The sequence below is a fragment of the Lutjanus erythropterus genome, chromosome 4 (assembly GCF_056507025.1).
Source record: "Lutjanus erythropterus isolate fLutEry1 chromosome 4, fLutEry1.hap2, whole genome shotgun sequence".
Lineage (NCBI taxonomy): Eukaryota > Metazoa > Chordata > Actinopteri > Lutjaniformes > Lutjanidae > Lutjanus > Lutjanus erythropterus.
Genome location: NC_139320.1, coordinates 30,163,801 through 30,181,210, shown reverse-complemented (window position 1 = coordinate 30,181,210; position 17,410 = coordinate 30,163,801). Strand labels below are relative to the sequence as shown.

Genomic DNA, 17,410 nt, shown 5'->3' with positions numbered 1-17,410 from the left:
GTATGTAAAACTGAGATGTTAGCAAGTAGAAGCCTGAAATAATTACTAAGTGATAATGTTAATGTTTCATTCATTTACAATCAATATTAAGACGTTATTAAACAACATGAATACAATGTGTGTGTGTGTGGGGGGGGGGGGTTCTCACATCATTCATGCTAGAACTGAAAAATAATCACCTTCACATTAGCATGGTTCATGTAGCTAATTGTTATTTATGTTGAGTGTAAAAAAGGAGGCCAGCACTGTAAATCATTAGTGGTAATACAGCGTAAAGACTGTATTGCCCAGATATTATGCAGGATCTTGTTTGCAGGAAGCTGGCATGCTCTCCCTACCTTTCCTGTATATGGCCCAGCCTGCCCACCAGAAGATTCCTTCATTAAACACAGTATAGACTCCCCACACACCCTTTGCTCAAAAGCATAAGAGAAAAGCTTAGCTAAATAATTTCAATCCTGCTGGACGTTTCCTCACCTCATCTTCCAGGATGAGAGAGGGGCATCATGAGCAACACAGTGGCCCCAGACAAGTGTGACTGCAACAGAACAGGGAGTTCCTGGGTCTGGACATGTGTTCATCTCCAGGTTTAACTATTAAATGAATGCAATAATTAGATTGTCCTATTGTCAGATTGTCAGTATTCTATTAATTCTATTTTATTTCTGGAATACAGTTAAACACATTACATTATCATGCTGACAACATTAAGAACTTGACTTGGACTTCTCTTTTTTGTGATAAAAGTTTTATTGCGTTCCATCTCCAAATCTTCCAAAATAGAAAAACAAACATACAAAGAAATAAAATCAAAAACAGGGGAAAAGTATGAACAACAACTGAGATGAGCAAATGAAACAGAACATGAAACAATGAAAAAAAACAAAAAAAACAATGAACAATAAAACAAAAGTTAAATCAGGCTTCTACTGTCCATCATGATCTCTCGGGGGGTCAGACTTAAAATATGCTCCCACTGGCCATCATGATTTCTGCCTGCAGTCGGGTCATGCCTTCTCCTTCCAAGATTTTGATCAGCATCTGAAAAACAGTTAAATGATCCAATCATACCTTGTGGTGCTCTAGAGAGTGCACTATTTTGTTTTTATGTTTTCCAAAGGAATAAAATACTGACCACAATAACCCAAAAAATTTCCTTTCATTTCCCAAGCAAGCTAGATTGACCATCTTACCTCTGGGAGCATAACATCGAAGGCAAAATCCAGGAGTTTTATCTCCCCTCTCTTCATTTGTGCTCCTACACCTGTGACCTCCTCAATGACCCTCAGTAGCTCAAAGATCTATTGAAAAGAAAAGTACAAACCAATAAATTCATCTTTTATATATGTTACATCTATGGGAAAACACACGACTGATGACATTTTCATTTACCCGCTGGTCACTGAAGTTCAGGGTCCTCAGATTTAAGTGCTGTTTCAGATTAATTGAGGTGGATGGGTTCTGCCATAGGCTTTGTGTAGCAGAGTGGTTCTACAGCAGGTCAGTGCATCATCAGGTGGTTTCAGAGAGTTACAAAGTTCTGTAAATGCATCGTGAAAACAATACAGCATGTACTGATATTAGAAAATGTACTTTGTAATTTGTACTTTTGAATACTTAAGTATTTTTAAAAGCAAGAACTCTTGTGCTTTAACTCAAGTAAAAATTTGACTGAGCAACTTTCACTTGTAGTTGAGTAATATTTGACCAGGAGTATCTATACTTTGACTCAAGTACTGGGGCTGAGTACTTTGTCCACCACTGATTATTACATATAAAATGTTTAGGGGGGGAATCGTCTACACCCCAAGAACTACAAGTCCTAGAATCCGCCTGGACATGACATCACCGGAAGTTCAAGATTTTGGTATAAATGCATTTCCGCCTCCTGTGAGGGTCCTTTCCTGTCTACGGCCTACTGGAAGATGGCGGTGCAAATCTCCAAGAAGAGGAAGGTTAGCACTGTTTTGTCCCCGTTTTACTCACACAGACAACAGAATTATATAGAAATGGCGTCGTGTCGGCGTGGATACAACCGTTTCGTGTTAACCCCGGTGTCAGTCGAGCTCGTCCACCTCTTGGCCGGAGAGGATTAATCCAGATGCTGCCGGCGCTGTGACCTCCTCATTTGGCTAGCTAGCATGGTTCTGTCCGCCGCAGCCGGGCATGAGATAAACCCGGACTTCAGTTCACGAGTCCCGCACTCGCTGTAATGTCTGCTGGGTTGTGTGCACCACATTTATAAACACGTGAAACATCTCTGCTCGTCTCCGTTTAAACTTAGTTTCAAGTTTCGTAATGTGGCTCAGCCGGTGTGTTAGCTTCAGAGTCAAGTGAACGAGCGCGGAGTGAGAATTGGTGCTAGCTCACCCGGAGAAATCGGTATATAGTAGATAGACGATTTATGTAGTTACAGAAGTTTGACCTAAACATCTAATGGCCCCACAGTGCACTTAGCTTTTTATGGCCGAAGACGACTGACAGTAGCATCGTATTTGGATATGCTACAGATGAATTCACGTTAAAACATATCACACATACTTAATACAAGATCTCTGGGAGTTTTAAAGTATATCTAAACGTTTAAAATCAGTTAACTAGACAAAGGAGTAGTCATTACTGGATCTAACTGAAACCAGCTTGCGCGTTTTTAAAGAGTAGTATTTTAGCTTGTGGTTATTTATTTATTCATTCAGGTCAATTAAACTTCTCGACTCATTCATTTCTTGACTGAGGAAAGTTGCTCTCTCGTCTGTTTCTCATGTCTGACACAACTGATCAAAAATATTGTTGAAATCAGAATATGGCCAAGTGCAACATCTACATCGCAGTTGCTGCAGTTTTTTTTAAAAAGTCTCCAAACAGCATTTTAACAAAGTGATGTTATGCAGAAGAGATGCCCCGGGCCGACAGATCTTCTTCTCTACATGTTTGAGTTTTTAAAAAATGGGGCGAAAGATAATTCCCATTAATTGCAAATCATGTTGCAAGCAATATATCAGTCAAAATAAATGTATTTTTTTCCTTTATCATTCAGCCCTGACTGCAAGCCTCCACTGTCTGAAAATTGTGATTAAAAATATTTGATTCTTAATATTAGTATTGATAATTCTTCCTTTTCCAGTTCTTTTTACAATGTAGCTTGGAAACCAGATTAATCTGCCAAACTCTTGTTTTCATTGACTTTGGCAGAGCAAATCTAGGGATTAGTCTGGCACTGCCAGGCTAAGTGAAATGCGGAGTTAAGTGCTGAACAGCTATGCCAGATTTTATCAAATTAATGTGGTCCACTGCAATATTCAAATCATAGTAGGGGCTATATTTGTTAGAGGAAAGGTTTGTCAGAATACTAGGTGTCATGATTCTCCAACTTCATGATTCCATAAGTCTTAAGTCTTTAAAGTCACAATTTGATTAAAACATTTTATGTTGCACTGATGGTTATACCATTGTTAAATTATAGTCTTGACTTGCAATGATTTACAAATCATAGGTTTTATGCCCAGACAACTGTCATTTACATTTTATTTTTTCTTTTAAGAGTTTGTATGGTATCAAATGTAATATGACAGCCAGTAAGCTATACTTTGTTGTCTGAATTTAATTTGTTTTATTTATCTTTTGCTTCGGACATGAGCTGGATGCTGCAAGTAGGTGGAAGTGATGGGGGGCAAAAATGCTGAGAATGATTCTGCATTTTGATTTTTGAAACAAAGCTCATTTTGATCAATTGATGATTTTATATTTATATAAAAAAAACCCTACAAAATACCGTCTTAAAATGTCGTGCTGCAGAGATGTTCTGACCTACATATCAAACTGTACAGACTTTAAAAATCTTGCGTGGTACAGCAACCCACAGAAATCACAATCATTTTAATCCTTTGTCAATGAAAATGCAAATAATGTTGTAAATGTTCACATTACTTCTAATATCACAAATCATATCACAATTTTGTCAAAATATCAATCATTCAGCCTCAGCTGAGTCGCATGTTTTTATTCTGAGTGATAGTCAGTTTTATCACAGGGAATCTGATTCTGTATTCTCTCCTCAGTTCGTCTCAGACGGTATCTTCAAGGCCGAGCTGAACGAGTTCCTGACTCGTGAGCTTGCTGAGGATGGCTACTCCGGTGTGGAGGTGCGTGTGACTCCAACCAGGACCGAGATCATCATCCTGGCCACAAGGTGACTGTCTACACTTAAAGATTTTTGTTTTGCACAATTGTGGAGGGTAAAAGGTGACTACAGAACTGATTCCAGGACTGTATATTGAAGTTGGTCTAGAATTCAGTCTTTGACAACAAATTTTTGACTTGGATGTGAACAGTTCAAGATCTTGGCCTGCCCACAACATTCAGCACTGTCGGTGCCAAACTGAACGTTTGATATTATGATGAACTCTTTTACCTGATGCTGTTGGCTGTTGACATCTTTGCCAAGGAACACTGTAATCCTAAATGTCTTTAAACCCTCTTTAGGACCCAGAATGTTCTGGGAGAAAAGGGCCGTCGTATCAGAGAACTGACCGCTGTGGTCCAGAAGAGGTTTGGCTTCCCCGAGGGCAGTGTGGAGGTAAGGAAATCAGGATAAATGATGTGAAGTAAAGTGCTTACTCAAATCCTCTAATGCAGAAAGGAAAATATGGTATTGTGCTGCCTGTATTATTTTTAACAGTTTTTATTGTGTATTAATACAGTAAAATAAATCCTGATTGTACATTCTGTTTCCCAGTAGGTTCAAAATGGTTGTAACAGTCACAGATTTGTGTAGTAAAAGAAATTAATAGTTGCACTGATATCAACTTCAACAATAATGCCAGTCCACTATTTTTAAACGGCTGAAAATTCATAATTTGTTTTTCTGCCCTCTTATTTATTCTTTGCTCAACACAATGCACATTTCACTATAATGATTAGTTTCTTACTGTAGTAATGTTAAAACATCCTGTTAATGTTAAGAATAAAATGATCCCAGGCTTCAGAATCTTGATTGTCCTCCCTTCAGTGATGATACGATGACGAGACAGAATGGGACTCAGTCTGGCTCTGGTGGTTACTGGTTCAGGTCCACGTTCTGTGGATCTGCTCCAGTTCCCCAGATCAGGGAGTCCTTTTCACATGAAGACATAGAGGCATTTGTCTGAGAAGGGTTGAAGCATCAGGAGTATATTGCAGTAGCAGTTATTTTCCCTGTCTTTTTTTTTTTTTTTTTTGCTGTTCTGTGTGAAAGCAGGAAAACAGTCAATTCATGTATCTGCATTTAATCTGATGATGCAAACACCATGTAGGAGCCATGTTTGTCTTAACCTGTAGTTTAACATTGGCACTATGCAGGGTTTTTGACTACTGTCTCTGCTCTCTCTACAGCTGTATGCCGAGAAAGTTGCCACTCGTGGTCTGTGCGCCATCGCTCAGGCAGAGTCTCTGCGTTACAAGCTGCTGGGAGGTCTTGCTGTGCGTAGGTAAGCACTGCTGTACAAAACTGGTAGGATTTACTGTTATAACTAATTCAGCATGTTACTCTGGTTTGTTGCAGCTGTTCTGCATTTTAAAGATGACATGTAGCATCATGATAGCAATTCTCCTCGTAAGAATTGAAATGTCAGTATGGAGATGGTCACGTTTGAAAAATCTTAAATTCCCTCACATCAGAAATTCAGTTTTACCTTTTTGTCAGGTCTTAATCATAGATTTTCACCCAGAGCTGATTAATGCCTTCTTTATATTCCACTCCCTGCCTCTTTCAACTGTCTTTTGGCCTTTAAATTAAGCATGTATGATGTAGCATGTGTAAAATTCTAGACTATACTGAATTATATGGTAAATATGAAAACCTTGTTACCATCAATTATGTTGTTTAGTTGGTTGTACCTTTTTTATTTTAGGAATCGTTGCTCAGATGGGAAATAATGGGAGCTTATAGTTGTTTTAAGGGGGTAATGGCAAAGATTTAAACCTCATTTAGACATGGTATTAAAATGACTTCTTTATCCAAATTGCTGCAACGTGATCCTCATGGGCAGTTGTGTACCGTTGAAGTATGGCCACTCTACGTGTTTGTTTTTCGACTGACAGTTATTCTGAAATAAACTGTTCACTGGATTACATTGCAGCCTGTTTGCTGTAGGCAGAAAAAGTAGAAACATAATTGGATCATTTAAAATAAAAAAAAAACTTTGTAAAGAGCTGTGTGTTAGCTCTGAGTGAAGCGTTCACTCAGCGTCTGCGTTTTTGTCCCTTCAGTGATGATACGATGACGAGTCGGAACAGTACTCAGTCTGATTCTGGTGGTTACTGGTTCAGATCCACGTTCTGTGGTTCTGCTCCAGTTCCTCAGAGCAGTGAGTCCTTTTTGGTTGAAGACATAGAGGCATTTGTCTGAGAAGGGTTGAAGCAGCACAGACACACTGTTACCTGCTTATAGCAACTTAGTGGAAATGTTGTATAAAGACGGCTGGGGATGTGAATCACAGCCTGTGACAAACTTATAAAAATACTTTTTTTTTTTTACCAGATTTACTTCCAAGTTTTGAAATTTCAGAATTATATACATGCATACATTTCATATCTACAGCAACACTTGTTAGTTCTCAAGTTTAAACCCAATGTAAACCTCCATCTTCCATCAGTTCTTTAAATGTTATATTTCTTGGACTCTTTTGTTCATTTTCATCAAAACAGCAGGAAAACAGGCTGTAATTCTTAGGAAATAATTGCTTGCTAACACTAAACTTTTAAAACCTTGTCTTTCAGGGCCTGCTACGGTGTTCTGAGGTTCATCATGGAGAGTGGCGCCAAGGGCTGCGAGGTTGTTGTGTCCGGCAAGCTGAGGGGTCAGAGGGCCAAGTCCATGAAGTTTGTGGACGGTCTGATGATCCACAGCGGAGACCCCGTCAACTACTACGTCGACACAGCAGTCCGCCACGTCCTGCTGAGGCAGGGTGAGTGCAGGCCAACCAGACACTGCAGCATTAAAGAAATTTCCACTGTTTTGTTTTGTTTTTTTTTCTTGCTAGGTCTTCCTTGAAATCTTTTATTGGTACTGAAACCAAACCAAATGGAACTTTAGAGGAGGATGTGCTTTTATTTCAGCTCTGTATTTCATTGATTTAGTGTTTTTTGTTGGTGTTAATGTGTGTATTGATGTGCTTGTTGGTTGTCCTCAGGTGTGCTGGGCATCAAGGTGAAGATCATGCTGCCCTGGGACCCCAGCGGTAAGATCGGCCCCAAGAAGCCCCTGCCCGACCACGTCAGCATCGTGGAGCCCAAAGAGGAGAACCTGCCCACCACACCCATTTCTGAGCAGAAGGGGGCCAAGCCAGAGGTGCCCGTCATGCCCCAGGGAACACCTGTACCCACTGCATAAGAGGGTAAGAGACCGCAGGGTCCCATCATCAGCAGGCCTGATTATGATGTGAAGCTACAGTAAGCTACTTGGCCCCTTGATTTTTTTTTTATTAACTTTGAAGCAGTGTATCACAGCAGCAGTGTACTAATTGTTCTGGTAGGATAATGGACACTACAGAAATATCTTAATATAAATCCTCTATCATGAGGGACAGTTATAATCTTATAGGTGCACAAGTTAGTTTCTACATGCTTTGCTCAGTAGTGGCGTAAGATAATCTTGCAGCTTTTCTTGCTAATTCTGGGTGGAAACAAATGGTTAAAAACAGTCTGCACTGCATAACCAAATCAGAATTTTCAGAGCAGCTCTTCATATTGGGTCTTAGGTTTGTTTGTGCATTCTGTATGTAGACGTCCACAGACTGTCTATGCGGTGAGATATCAGATTGTCTCATACTGCATGAGTAATCTTGAAATAATTCTGAAGATTGCTGAAGTTTGTACTATAATTTGGTTCTGATGGTAGCAGACTGGATGTTAATATGTGACATCTGATTCAGTAATTTAACAGGACATCCATCTAGTAATGGGCAATAAACACAGATTAGTTCTTGTCCCTTCAGTGATGATACGATGACGAGTCGGAACAGGACTCAGTCTGGTTCTGGTGGTTACTGGTTCAGATCCACGTTCTGTGGTTCTGCTCCAGTTCCTCAGAGCAGTGAGTCCTTTTCGGTTGAAGACATAGAGGCATTTGTCTGAGAAGGGTTGAAGCAGCATGTGGACCTGTTTTACAGTAACTGATGAAAAGTGACAGTCAATAACATGTCAACAAACTGACCAAATCACACCGGATCTGCTTGTGATAATCTAAATGAAATTCCACCCGAACAGACTTTTTTCACAATATTAAATTGAAAGTCTTTCTCAATCTACTCAACAAAAGATTTCCTTTAATATAGAATATGTTCTATTCATGCTGTGGATGTCAAATCAGTTGAAGCCTGAAATGACACAGAATAAACCAATCGCTGCTTGATGCCACAGACGAATGAAAAGCAAGGGGTTTAATGTAATGACTGTAAATTTAAGGATCAGTCATAACTGTAGGCCTCATCCGCAATATGTTTTCACTCTTCAAATCATTGTGGAGTCGTGGAAATTAATATTTGTAGCATTTTTGCATTTGGCTTAACTATTGATTGTATTAAGAAAACAAAGTAATAAATTAAGCTGCTTTTTAATCCTTTTTTTTTTTTTCTCTCTCTCTCTCCTTTTTTCAGACTATCAAGCAGTCTACCTGATGGAAGCAAGACCCGATGTTTTTTGTGTACAAAAACAATAAAATCTGGAAAATACACTCATCATGTTGTGGTCACTTTGTTCTGCAGTGTTCTTGAACAGTTAGAGAATTACTCGCTAATAGATCAGATTTTACACAATAGAAATAAAACCTTGGAAAGACAGTAGTCACTACTGGTTTGATCACAAAAATGATGCTACAGTTGTACTCATACACATTAATACAGTTTCTCTGGGCTTTCTAAGTTTTGCTGTTTTGCCTTTTGTGATAAAGTTTGTTTTGTTACAGTCACTGGCTGTCAAGAACTTTATTAACTCATCTGAATAATATTCATTGGAGCCATCTGCCATCAGTGTAAAACTGTTATCTAATAAGTTGTCACCTTCTGTTGTTAAATTTCTAAGTCGTTTTAACAGCAGCTTGAACAAAGTTTCCAGATGGCTGAATGTGTTGGTAGCTGTTACATAAAGAGTATTTCATTTCCTTGTGTTGACAATGAGCAAAAATAACTGAAGACTACAGTTTAATCTTCCCTGAAAGACCGAAGAGTGACAAGTTTGAAGTCATGTGATACATTTCTGACAGGAGCAAGCAAGATGTCTCACTCCGCTCAGTTTGCTGGTACCAGAAAGCTGCACGTGCTGCAGGCCAGTGCAAAAAAGAAATCTGGGAACGTTACACACGTAACTTATTTACTACAATATTTAAATGAATTTGATGTATTATAGATCTAATATATCGAATCATTTTTCATTATATTGTACTGTTCTTTCATACCAAACCCATTGTGTAGAAGTGTGGCAACATTAATCCAATATTCATCCTTTAAAAAAAGAGCCATAAGAATTGTAAAGAAAAGCACCTACAGAGAATCAACCAACCTGCTGTTAATCAAATTCAAAGGACTAAACTTTAATGACCTGGTCGACTTCATAACAAGTCAATTCATGTATAAAGAAAACAAAATCTGTTATTACCCAGCAGTATCAAGAAGCTGCTTCAAGTGAGAGAAAATCAACACAAACAGAGGATTTTTTTTTATGTTGATGTAACCCCGCGTGTGAATCTGAGGAGAAAATGGTCAAAGATTTTTCTCCCGAGTGACTCATCTTCTCAACACTAAAGCATCAGGTCCGGGTTAGGCCACGCCCCCCGGCTCCTACCTGTTGAGCAGAGTAAAAAAACTCCCAGTTCTCACCTGCACTAACGTTGAAGACGAGATGAGTCTGCCGGATTACAAATCATCTGCGAAACAGTCTTCAGCTGCAGCTCCAGTAAGAAACGCGTTTTTAACTTCACAGGTGGGATATTTAGTGGAGCGGTGAGAGTTAAACTAAACATTTTACCTGTTCACTGATACAACAGGTGGATGGACGCGCAGACAGACCAGAAACACTGACGGTTAAAAATTATTCAGTTTTTCTGCATAATAGGCTCATTATTTGCATATTTGCTCTCCTTTTAGCAGTTTTCTAGCGTCAGAAAGTTTGACTGAAACGTTTTTAACGGCCGCAGTGTTTCCTGTTCCACAGGAATCTGAAATCCAACTTTGAGGAAACTCTCGAGTTAACCTGCCGAGACAGAAGGAAAAGTTTGTCTCATGTTGGAGGATTATTTACTCCATCAATGTGTCTCAGAGGGAAATGTACATTTAAATCCACTAACCTAAACGTTGTGGTGCAATGTAGCTAAGTACATTTACTCAAGTACTGTAACTGTAAGTACAAACTTGAGGTACTCGTGTATTTTCTTTTGATTCCACTTTGTACTTCTACTCCACTACATTTATCTGACAGCTTCGATTAGTAGTTATTTTACAAGTTAATGTTTTTACACTCATATTGTATTAATAATCATAATTTATTGCTAGTAATTTTGAGGTTTGTACAGTTAATCAGACAAAACAAACATTGTGAAGGTGTCACTTTGGGCTTTAGGTCACTGCGTTTCTCACTATTTTCTTTTTTTTCTACAAACCAAAGAATCAGTTGATTAAAATAATCATCATTTGCAACAGTAAAATCCTGATTTTACAGTAATGTCATAATCATCACATATAACAGTACAACAACCACAGGGGGCATGTCTGTACACTGAGTACTTAAACCTTTAATACTTAAAGTACATTTGAGTGATTATACTTATATACTGATTATACTTAGTACTGAGTATTTTTACAGTGCAGTAAATGTACTTTTACTGTAGTAAAGGACCTGAGTATTTCCTCCACCAGTGGCTGCTGCTGTAACTGTTTCAGGACTAACAGACGTCACTGATTTTCTGACAGACAGTAGCGGCGTGAGGTCTTATCAACCTGAGCAAGTCAGTATGTAGGTAACGCCCTTCCAATAGTTACTGAGCACACACACTGTGTGTGTGTGTGTGTGTTAAAAGTCACTGAGGTGCTGTGTTATTTTGCTGTGGCTAACTAATGTATAGAGAAATGCATAGAAACTGCTGTTTGCCTTTTTTTTATTGTTCTGCATAACAAAAATATGTAAGTATTTGAAACACCATCATTGGCCCCAAACCAATCAGAGTGTGAGACCCCTGCTGCAAACCCAAACTATTTATTTAAGAATGACATAAAACAAAGAAATATAGGCACTTTTTAATTTTTAATTTTTATTATTATTAATATTATTATTTTTGTCCTCTATCATTAAACTATTTATTTTTTTCATTTTTGGATTGTTGATCAAACAGACATTTGAAGGCACAAATTTGGGATGTGGAAACTGATTTTCTTCTGTTTTCTGACACAGACTAAACCATCAATAGAAAACATAATTTATAATGAAAGTAATCTTTAGCTGTAGCCCTAAATTTAATCATTCATCACATTACAGAAATATCTGCATTAAGCTAATGTCTAGAAGATGATATCTGAATATGGAGATCCCATTTCAGCCAATATGAAGACAAAAAAATCCTGTGATCATTATAATGAGAAATGACATTAGTTCAAGAGGGTCTCTCGTTACAGTAACTTACAGAATTTTCTTTTTTTTGACACATTGGTGGAAATGGGCCTTCATGCTCATCTTTACTACAGAAGCTCTAAAATTAAACATCCAGAAACAAAACTCAATTTTGGTCTCATTTTTAAAAATAAAAACCAAACATTTGTTCACTCTTGCTTGAAAGACTGCCCAAACATATTATCTTTTCGATATAATTATTTTGATTTACTTCTTGTGCAGCTACAAATAAAATCTGTGTCGTCTGGTACGGTCAGCTGTTCTACAGGACATGTTAAAATGAAACCAGTCGTGTCCGAAGCAGCAGTGCACACGCCCTGACCTGACGACAGTTTAATGAAGTTGAAATAAGTGAATGATCTTTCCCCTCGGCAGTCTCCAGTTGTGCAGTTAAATGTCGGGGGTCACCTGTTCAGCACCTCTCTGAGCACACTCAGGAAACACCCCGACTCCAAGCTGGCTGAACTGTTCAGCGGACAGCCCAAACTACACACTGACGCACAGGGGCGATACTTCATCGACCGCGACGGCACACACTTTGGAGCCGTCCTCGAGTTCCTGAGATCGGACTGGCTGCCAGCAGAGAACATCCAGGAGGTCTGTTGTTTTATTTATAAGCCTGATATCAGTCAAGTAATTTAATGAAATCATGACACTCCTCCTGTCACTACAGAAACAGGCATGATGCATGTGCATGTTGAAATGTATTTTAGAGTTTTTGAAAACAGTGCACTGTATGAACCTGTGTGTGTGTGTGTGTGTGTGTGTGTGTGTGTGTGTGTGTGTGTGTGTGTGTGTGTGTGTGTGTGTGTGTGTGTGTGAAGGTTCACAAGGAGGCGGTGTACTACAACATCAAACCACTGGTCAAACGTTTGGAGGAAACTCCTCGGCTGTTTGGAGAGCTGGTGGGAAGGCAGCAGTTCCTCTCCAGAGTTCCGCACTACAAAGAAAACATCGAGGTCAGCTGATGACACAAAAACTATCAGCTAACTGTTGACGGAAACCCACAACACTTCCAGAACGCTAACTTAAGAATTCATAGCCGTCTCTCTCCAGCTCTGGTTTGGTCAAAATAAACCCCTTTCTCCAGAGTTAGATGTGAAAATATTGGGAGAGGAGCGTGAGGGAGGTCAGACATCCGAGAAGCAGCAGGAAGAAATGACACGTCGAGCCAGAATAAGTCTGTCAGGGGCAAAAGCAAACATTGATGGCGTGTAATTGCTGCAAAGTTTGCAGCCAGTTTTGCACTCAGTACTGAATCGCTTTCACTGGACCACTTGGTGGAAAAACACCAAAGTTGCCCTTTAATTAGGACAACACACCATTTTAATTGCTGAAAAAATAATAGTTGTGGGTGCTGTTGTATTAAGAGCCTCTGAAAATACCAAACTGACAGAAAAAATGACGTGTCTGGGTCAAAGACAAAAATGATAAGACAAAATAATGTTAATAAAAATATTTTAACAATATAATATGATTAAATTATGCATGCAGCTCAAGTATTTCTATGTCACATGACACTGACACAACCAGTTTGTAGTGGGAAAATATTTCCGGTCTGTCTGTTCAAGTGAAGTGAACATTTTCCTGTCATCCTCAATCTGCAAGTCATCTGTTTGTCTGTTCATGAAGGCAGTAATTTCACTTTTGTTCCAGGTGCTGATTCGTATCGCCCGAGCCGAGGCCATCGCCGCCCGCCACTCCACCATCATGATCTGCGTGCTGCGGACAGAGGAGGATTTGGGTTTCTATGACAACGCCATCAGCAGCCTGGAGGCGGACAAGGAGTCGGTGGTGACATTCGGACCCTGGAAGGCCGTCCCGTCCGTCCAAGACCTGCTGGACTGTGTAAAGGTGGACATCGAGAGTCAGGGCTACAGCGTGAGCATCGAGCCACACGTCATGGAGAAGAGCTTCCTGTCCAGGAGCTACGACTACTTCTACAAAGTCACGTTTACCTGGTGGTGATGAGTTGGCTACTTTTCTGTTTTTACTCAGAGCAGAAGTGAAAACTGTATTTTTACTGTTTCTACAAATATCAGACACCATTTTGATGAATTACATTTGTTCAAAGTTGCTGCAGCTTTTCCTAAATATTTGTATGTCATGCAGCACGTCTATTATAATAACTTTGTGTCACACCTTTCAAAAAACTGGTTACAAAGTACTTTGTATAAAATATAAAATCAAAAGATAAATTTGGACAATAAAAATGCCAAGAAAGGTACGAATTACTAAAACACAATGAAAACAAGTAAAGTAAAAACAGAAGAATAACTGATTCAAGAGAAAGCAATTCTGAATAAGTGTTTTTAAGAGAGATTTAAAAGATGAAACAAAGCCTTATGAATTAAGAATAGTAAAGAGCCAAGGACTGAGCCTTGATGCACTCCATAAAAATGAGAGTTGAAGGATTTAAAAATCACCCGTGGTCACACAGAATTTCCTATTAGAAAGACTGAAATTAAACAAGTGCAAAACTATACCCAACATGCCAACCCAGATCTTTAAAAGTTCAATCAAAATCACAAGGTCAACATTGTCAAAAGCTGTGGCTGTTTGACCACTGTCAGCTGCTAAAAGAATATCATGAAGAACTGCTGTCTCACTTCTTTGACTCATCCTAAAACCTGACTGAAGTTCACACCATGTGAAAAAAAGGGAGGGTCTTGATTTTGAACATTTTCAACACACGGGGTCAGTAAAGCATCTGAATGTAATGAATTTCAAACTGGTTTAAGATTAAGTGACGGGTCCACAGAAGTATATTTTACTTTCTTACAAATGTATACACATATATAAATATGAATATTGTTTCATGTTCTGTGTAGTGTCAATTAAATCATGTTGTACTGCTGCTAAATTTTAATAAACAACAACTACACAGTCACAAAATGACTTTTTTTTTTCACCCTCAAAGTGTAGAAGCAGGTTGTTTTTTTGGTTTTTTTTTTGTTTTTTTTTGTGCACTTAACCAGCTACAGAGGAATCGAGATATTTACCTGAACATCTGAACAACATAATGCAAATTACAAATTAGTGCTGCAATGATTGTAGCAGGAAGCAGCAGGAGGAAACATGATGATCTTATAGAATAAGATGCTTTGCTGTGCATTAAAGTACCAAACAGTAGGACTGCATGAAAAAGACAAAACCAAATATTACCATAGATTTGTCAACAATAATTCAGGAATGGCTGTTTGTGCTTATTTAAATAATTAGCACAATGAGAATCAGTAATGTGGATGTAGTGATGAAGGGGTAAAGGTGAATAATTGAACAACTAGAACAGTCTGGTAAAAAAAAAAAAAAAGGCATCACTTTACTGTAAAGTAACCTTTAAAACCAGAAAAAGACAACGCCTCAGTCATATCTTCATATGAGGATCTCCACACCTAAGTTGATAACTAGTCTCATATTACAATATTGATAAAATATTGATATATTGCCCAGCACTATATTGATTAGTTTGTTTGTGTTACTGTGTGACTTCAAGGGATAGTTCACCCAAAAATGAAAATTCAGTCATTATCTACTCACCCTCATGATGGGGTTTAGTTTTTTAGTCTGCAAAACACTGCCGGAGTTTCACAGGAAAACAGCATTACAGAATCTCCCAAACAACTGAAGTGAATGGTGACCAGTTTTCAAACATGAAAATATAAACATAAACGTCTTCCGAAGTCCCAACATGCCAAGTTTTTAGCCTGAATCTTCACTGTAGATCTTTAGCTTGGAGCCACGTTCACATACACACTGTCTGAACTGTGTGTGTGTTGTGACACCAGACGGGCAGTATGGAGGCATTTTCTGTTTTAATTTTATTTTTGTTCAGTTTTTTGTTTGAAAACTGGTCACCATTCACTTCCATTGTTTGGGAGATTCTACAGCACTGTTCACCTGTGAAAATCCAGCACCATTTTGCAGACTAACAAAATAAACCCGACCCTCTGACTAAATTTTCATTTCTGGGTGAACCATCCCTTTAAGTGTTTTAAATGGTTAGTTTGGATTCACTAAAGTCACCTTAACCCCAATCAGAACACCAGAGCTGTGGAGTCACATGACTTGAACTCAAGTCAGACTCAAGTTTGATGACTTTTAGACTCGACAACCTCAAAAAAGACTTGCAAGTTGACTTGGCCTTCAACACCAGTGACTTGTGACACCACTTGGATTTTAGCCCTCTGACTTGAAGATACTTGATGTCTTCCCACAAGCACAGAGAGTAAAAAGTCTGTTTTATAAAGTGTTAATCCATGAATCAATTTGTTTCTCATCGTTTCCTGAATCAAATAACGTCAGCACTATTCATTCAAGTCAACACTTGGGTTTGGTGTGAAATGCTTCAGAGGTGTATGTAATAGATTGAAACACTGCGTCATAAATATTACATTGGGAAACCCACGACCCAGATTAAAAGAAACAAAAAGGTCATAAAAGAAAAGCTGAACAAGCATATGAGCAGAAAGCGAAGCAGAGCTCACCACACAGCAGCACAGGGTATCTCACCACCGTACCTTTATGTCAGACCACTTCCTTAGTGATCAAGGTGTGAAAAACAATGATGAACAGTGGGTACATATACTGTCCTGTAGCAGAAATACGTTATAGCACTCTGTGGTCGTGTCCATCAGGCCGACAGCGAGCCTCAACCTGCGTTTACAAATGTCTCCTTTTTAGGTGCTGTAAAATGCCTGGTTAGTGCGGACATGATAAACGTAGCAAAACAGTCCACTCAGTCCGTTAGACAATTTTAATATCTGACTAGCTTTAACTGATATTTCTGTATGATCCAAAGATAAAAATTGAACTTTCCTGATGTGTGTTCTTGAACAGAAATCTGGATCAGTAATTAGAGCATTTAAATGAGATCTCAAAACTGAAAATTGCGTTAAGTTTTTAGGGTAAGAAGCAGAATAGAATAGAATGTCATTGTAACATGTATGATGAAATTAAAATGCCAAACCAGTCAGTACATCATTCAAGGTTGCAAAAAAAAAAACTATAAGGGAGCATAAAAAAATCTAAATAGGTAGCTAAAATAAATAGTGTTAAAATAAATAAGATATAAAAAAGAACAAACACACAACCATACATACTACCATCTGTTGATTGCACAATTCCTATTTGTCCTTGTTCTCATTGATCTGTACCGTCTGCCTGATGGCAACAGTTCAAACGGAGTGACCAGGGTGTGAAGTGTCCTTTATAATGTTCTTGGCCTTTTTTGAGACAGCGGGAGCTGTGCAGTTCTTCCAGAGCGAGGAAAGGGCAGCTGATGAACTTCTGGGCCGTGTTGATGACCCTCTGGAGCGCTTTCCTCTGAGCCACTGTGCAGCTGGTGGTTTTTTCAGCAGCTCAGAGGTGTTCACGCTCCAGGTCAAGTTCTCCTCAATGTGGACTCTCAGGAAGTGGAAGTCAGCCAGCCTCTCCACACAGCCCCGCTGATGATTGGTGGTGGAACGTCTGTTTTCTTCTTCCTAAAGTCCATTCTCAGCTCCATGGTCTTCGAGGTGTTGAGGAGCAGGTTATTCTCCCTGGACCACACTGTCAGCCGCTCCACCTCGTCCCTGTAGGCTGAGATGAGTCCCACCACTGTGGTGTCATCCACAAACTTGAGGATGGTGTTGCTGCGGTGGGTGGGGGTGCAGTGGTGGGTGTAGAGGGTGTAGAGCAGGGGGCTCAGCACACAGCCCTGTGGGGAGCTGAGGCTGAGGGCCATAGTTGTGTGGTGACCCACTCTAACACTCTGGCTGCGACCAGACAGGAAGCT

At 39.2% G+C, this 17,410-nt stretch overlaps 2 protein-coding genes, 1 long non-coding RNA gene and 3 other non-coding genes across 7 annotated transcripts; 5 read left to right on the top strand and 1 right to left on the bottom strand.

The window, feature by feature from the left end:
* Positions 1 to 726: 726 nt before the first annotated feature.
* On the bottom strand, positions 727 to 1,175 carry LOC146328565 (uncharacterized). The gene is made up of 2 exons (XR_014769946.1): positions 1,145 to 1,175; positions 727 to 1,041 (listed from the first exon to the last, which is right to left on the bottom strand). It is a non-coding gene; the product is annotated as an uncharacterized LOC146328565 (long non-coding RNA).
* Positions 1,176 to 1,825: 650 nt separating this feature from the next.
* Positions 1,826 to 8,710, top strand: rps3 (ribosomal protein S3). Its single transcript, XM_084717596.1, has 7 exons — positions 1,826 to 1,955; positions 4,059 to 4,189; positions 4,483 to 4,576; positions 5,371 to 5,465; positions 6,757 to 6,944; positions 7,170 to 7,373; positions 8,634 to 8,710. Exons 1-6 carry the CDS (start codon positions 1,926 to 1,928, stop codon positions 7,367 to 7,369), a joined length of 738 nt encoding a protein of 245 aa, XP_084573722.1. The 5' UTR covers positions 1,826 to 1,925; the 3' UTR covers positions 7,370 to 7,373; positions 8,634 to 8,710.
* LOC146328564 (small nucleolar RNA SNORD15) lies at positions 5,003 to 5,152 on the top strand. The gene has a single exon (XR_014770070.1). It is a non-coding gene; the product is annotated as a small nucleolar RNA SNORD15 (small nucleolar RNA).
* On the top strand, positions 6,241 to 6,390 carry LOC146328563 (small nucleolar RNA SNORD15). Its single transcript, XR_014770069.1, has one exon. It is a non-coding gene; the product is annotated as a small nucleolar RNA SNORD15 (small nucleolar RNA).
* On the top strand, positions 7,968 to 8,117 carry LOC146328562 (small nucleolar RNA SNORD15). Its single transcript, XR_014770068.1, has one exon. It is a non-coding gene; the product is annotated as a small nucleolar RNA SNORD15 (small nucleolar RNA).
* Positions 8,711 to 9,796: 1,086 nt separating the features above from the next.
* On the top strand, positions 9,797 to 14,202 carry kctd14 (potassium channel tetramerization domain containing 14). 2 transcript variants are annotated; one of them, XM_084716414.1, is made up of 4 exons: positions 9,797 to 9,927; positions 12,010 to 12,231; positions 12,459 to 12,593; positions 13,291 to 14,202. In XM_084716414.1, exons 1-4 carry the CDS (start codon positions 9,874 to 9,876, stop codon positions 13,600 to 13,602), a joined length of 723 nt encoding a protein of 240 aa, XP_084572540.1. In that variant the 5' UTR covers positions 9,797 to 9,873; the 3' UTR covers positions 13,603 to 14,202. The 2 variants fall into 2 exon arrangements, with proteins under 2 accessions (XP_084572540.1, XP_084572539.1); XM_084716413.1 differs by having other exon boundaries at positions 9,855 to 9,954.
* The last annotated feature ends 3,208 nt before the right edge of the window (positions 14,203 to 17,410 follow it).

Excerpts from the sequence above, each read along its gene's own strand:
- rps3 (XM_084717596.1), top strand. The coding sequence starts at position 1,926 with ATGGCGGTGCAAATCTCCAAGAAGAGGAAG. Across the intron at positions 4,190-4,482 it reads ATCATCATCCTGGCCACAAG|GACCCAGAATGTTCTGGGAG; the intron begins GTGACTGTCTAC and ends AACCCTCTTTAG. Across the intron at positions 4,577-5,370 it reads TCCCCGAGGGCAGTGTGGAG|CTGTATGCCGAGAAAGTTGC; the intron begins GTAAGGAAATCA and ends CTCTCTCTACAG.
- kctd14 (XM_084716413.1), top strand. The coding sequence starts at position 9,874 with ATGAGTCTGCCGGATTACAAATCATCTGCGAAACAGTCTTCAGCTGCA. Across the intron at positions 9,955-12,009 it reads ACGCGTTTTTAACTTCACAG|TCTCCAGTTGTGCAGTTAAA; the intron begins GTGGGATATTTA and ends TCCCCTCGGCAG. Across the intron at positions 12,232-12,458 it reads CAGCAGAGAACATCCAGGAG|GTTCACAAGGAGGCGGTGTA; the intron begins GTCTGTTGTTTT and ends GTGTGTGTGAAG.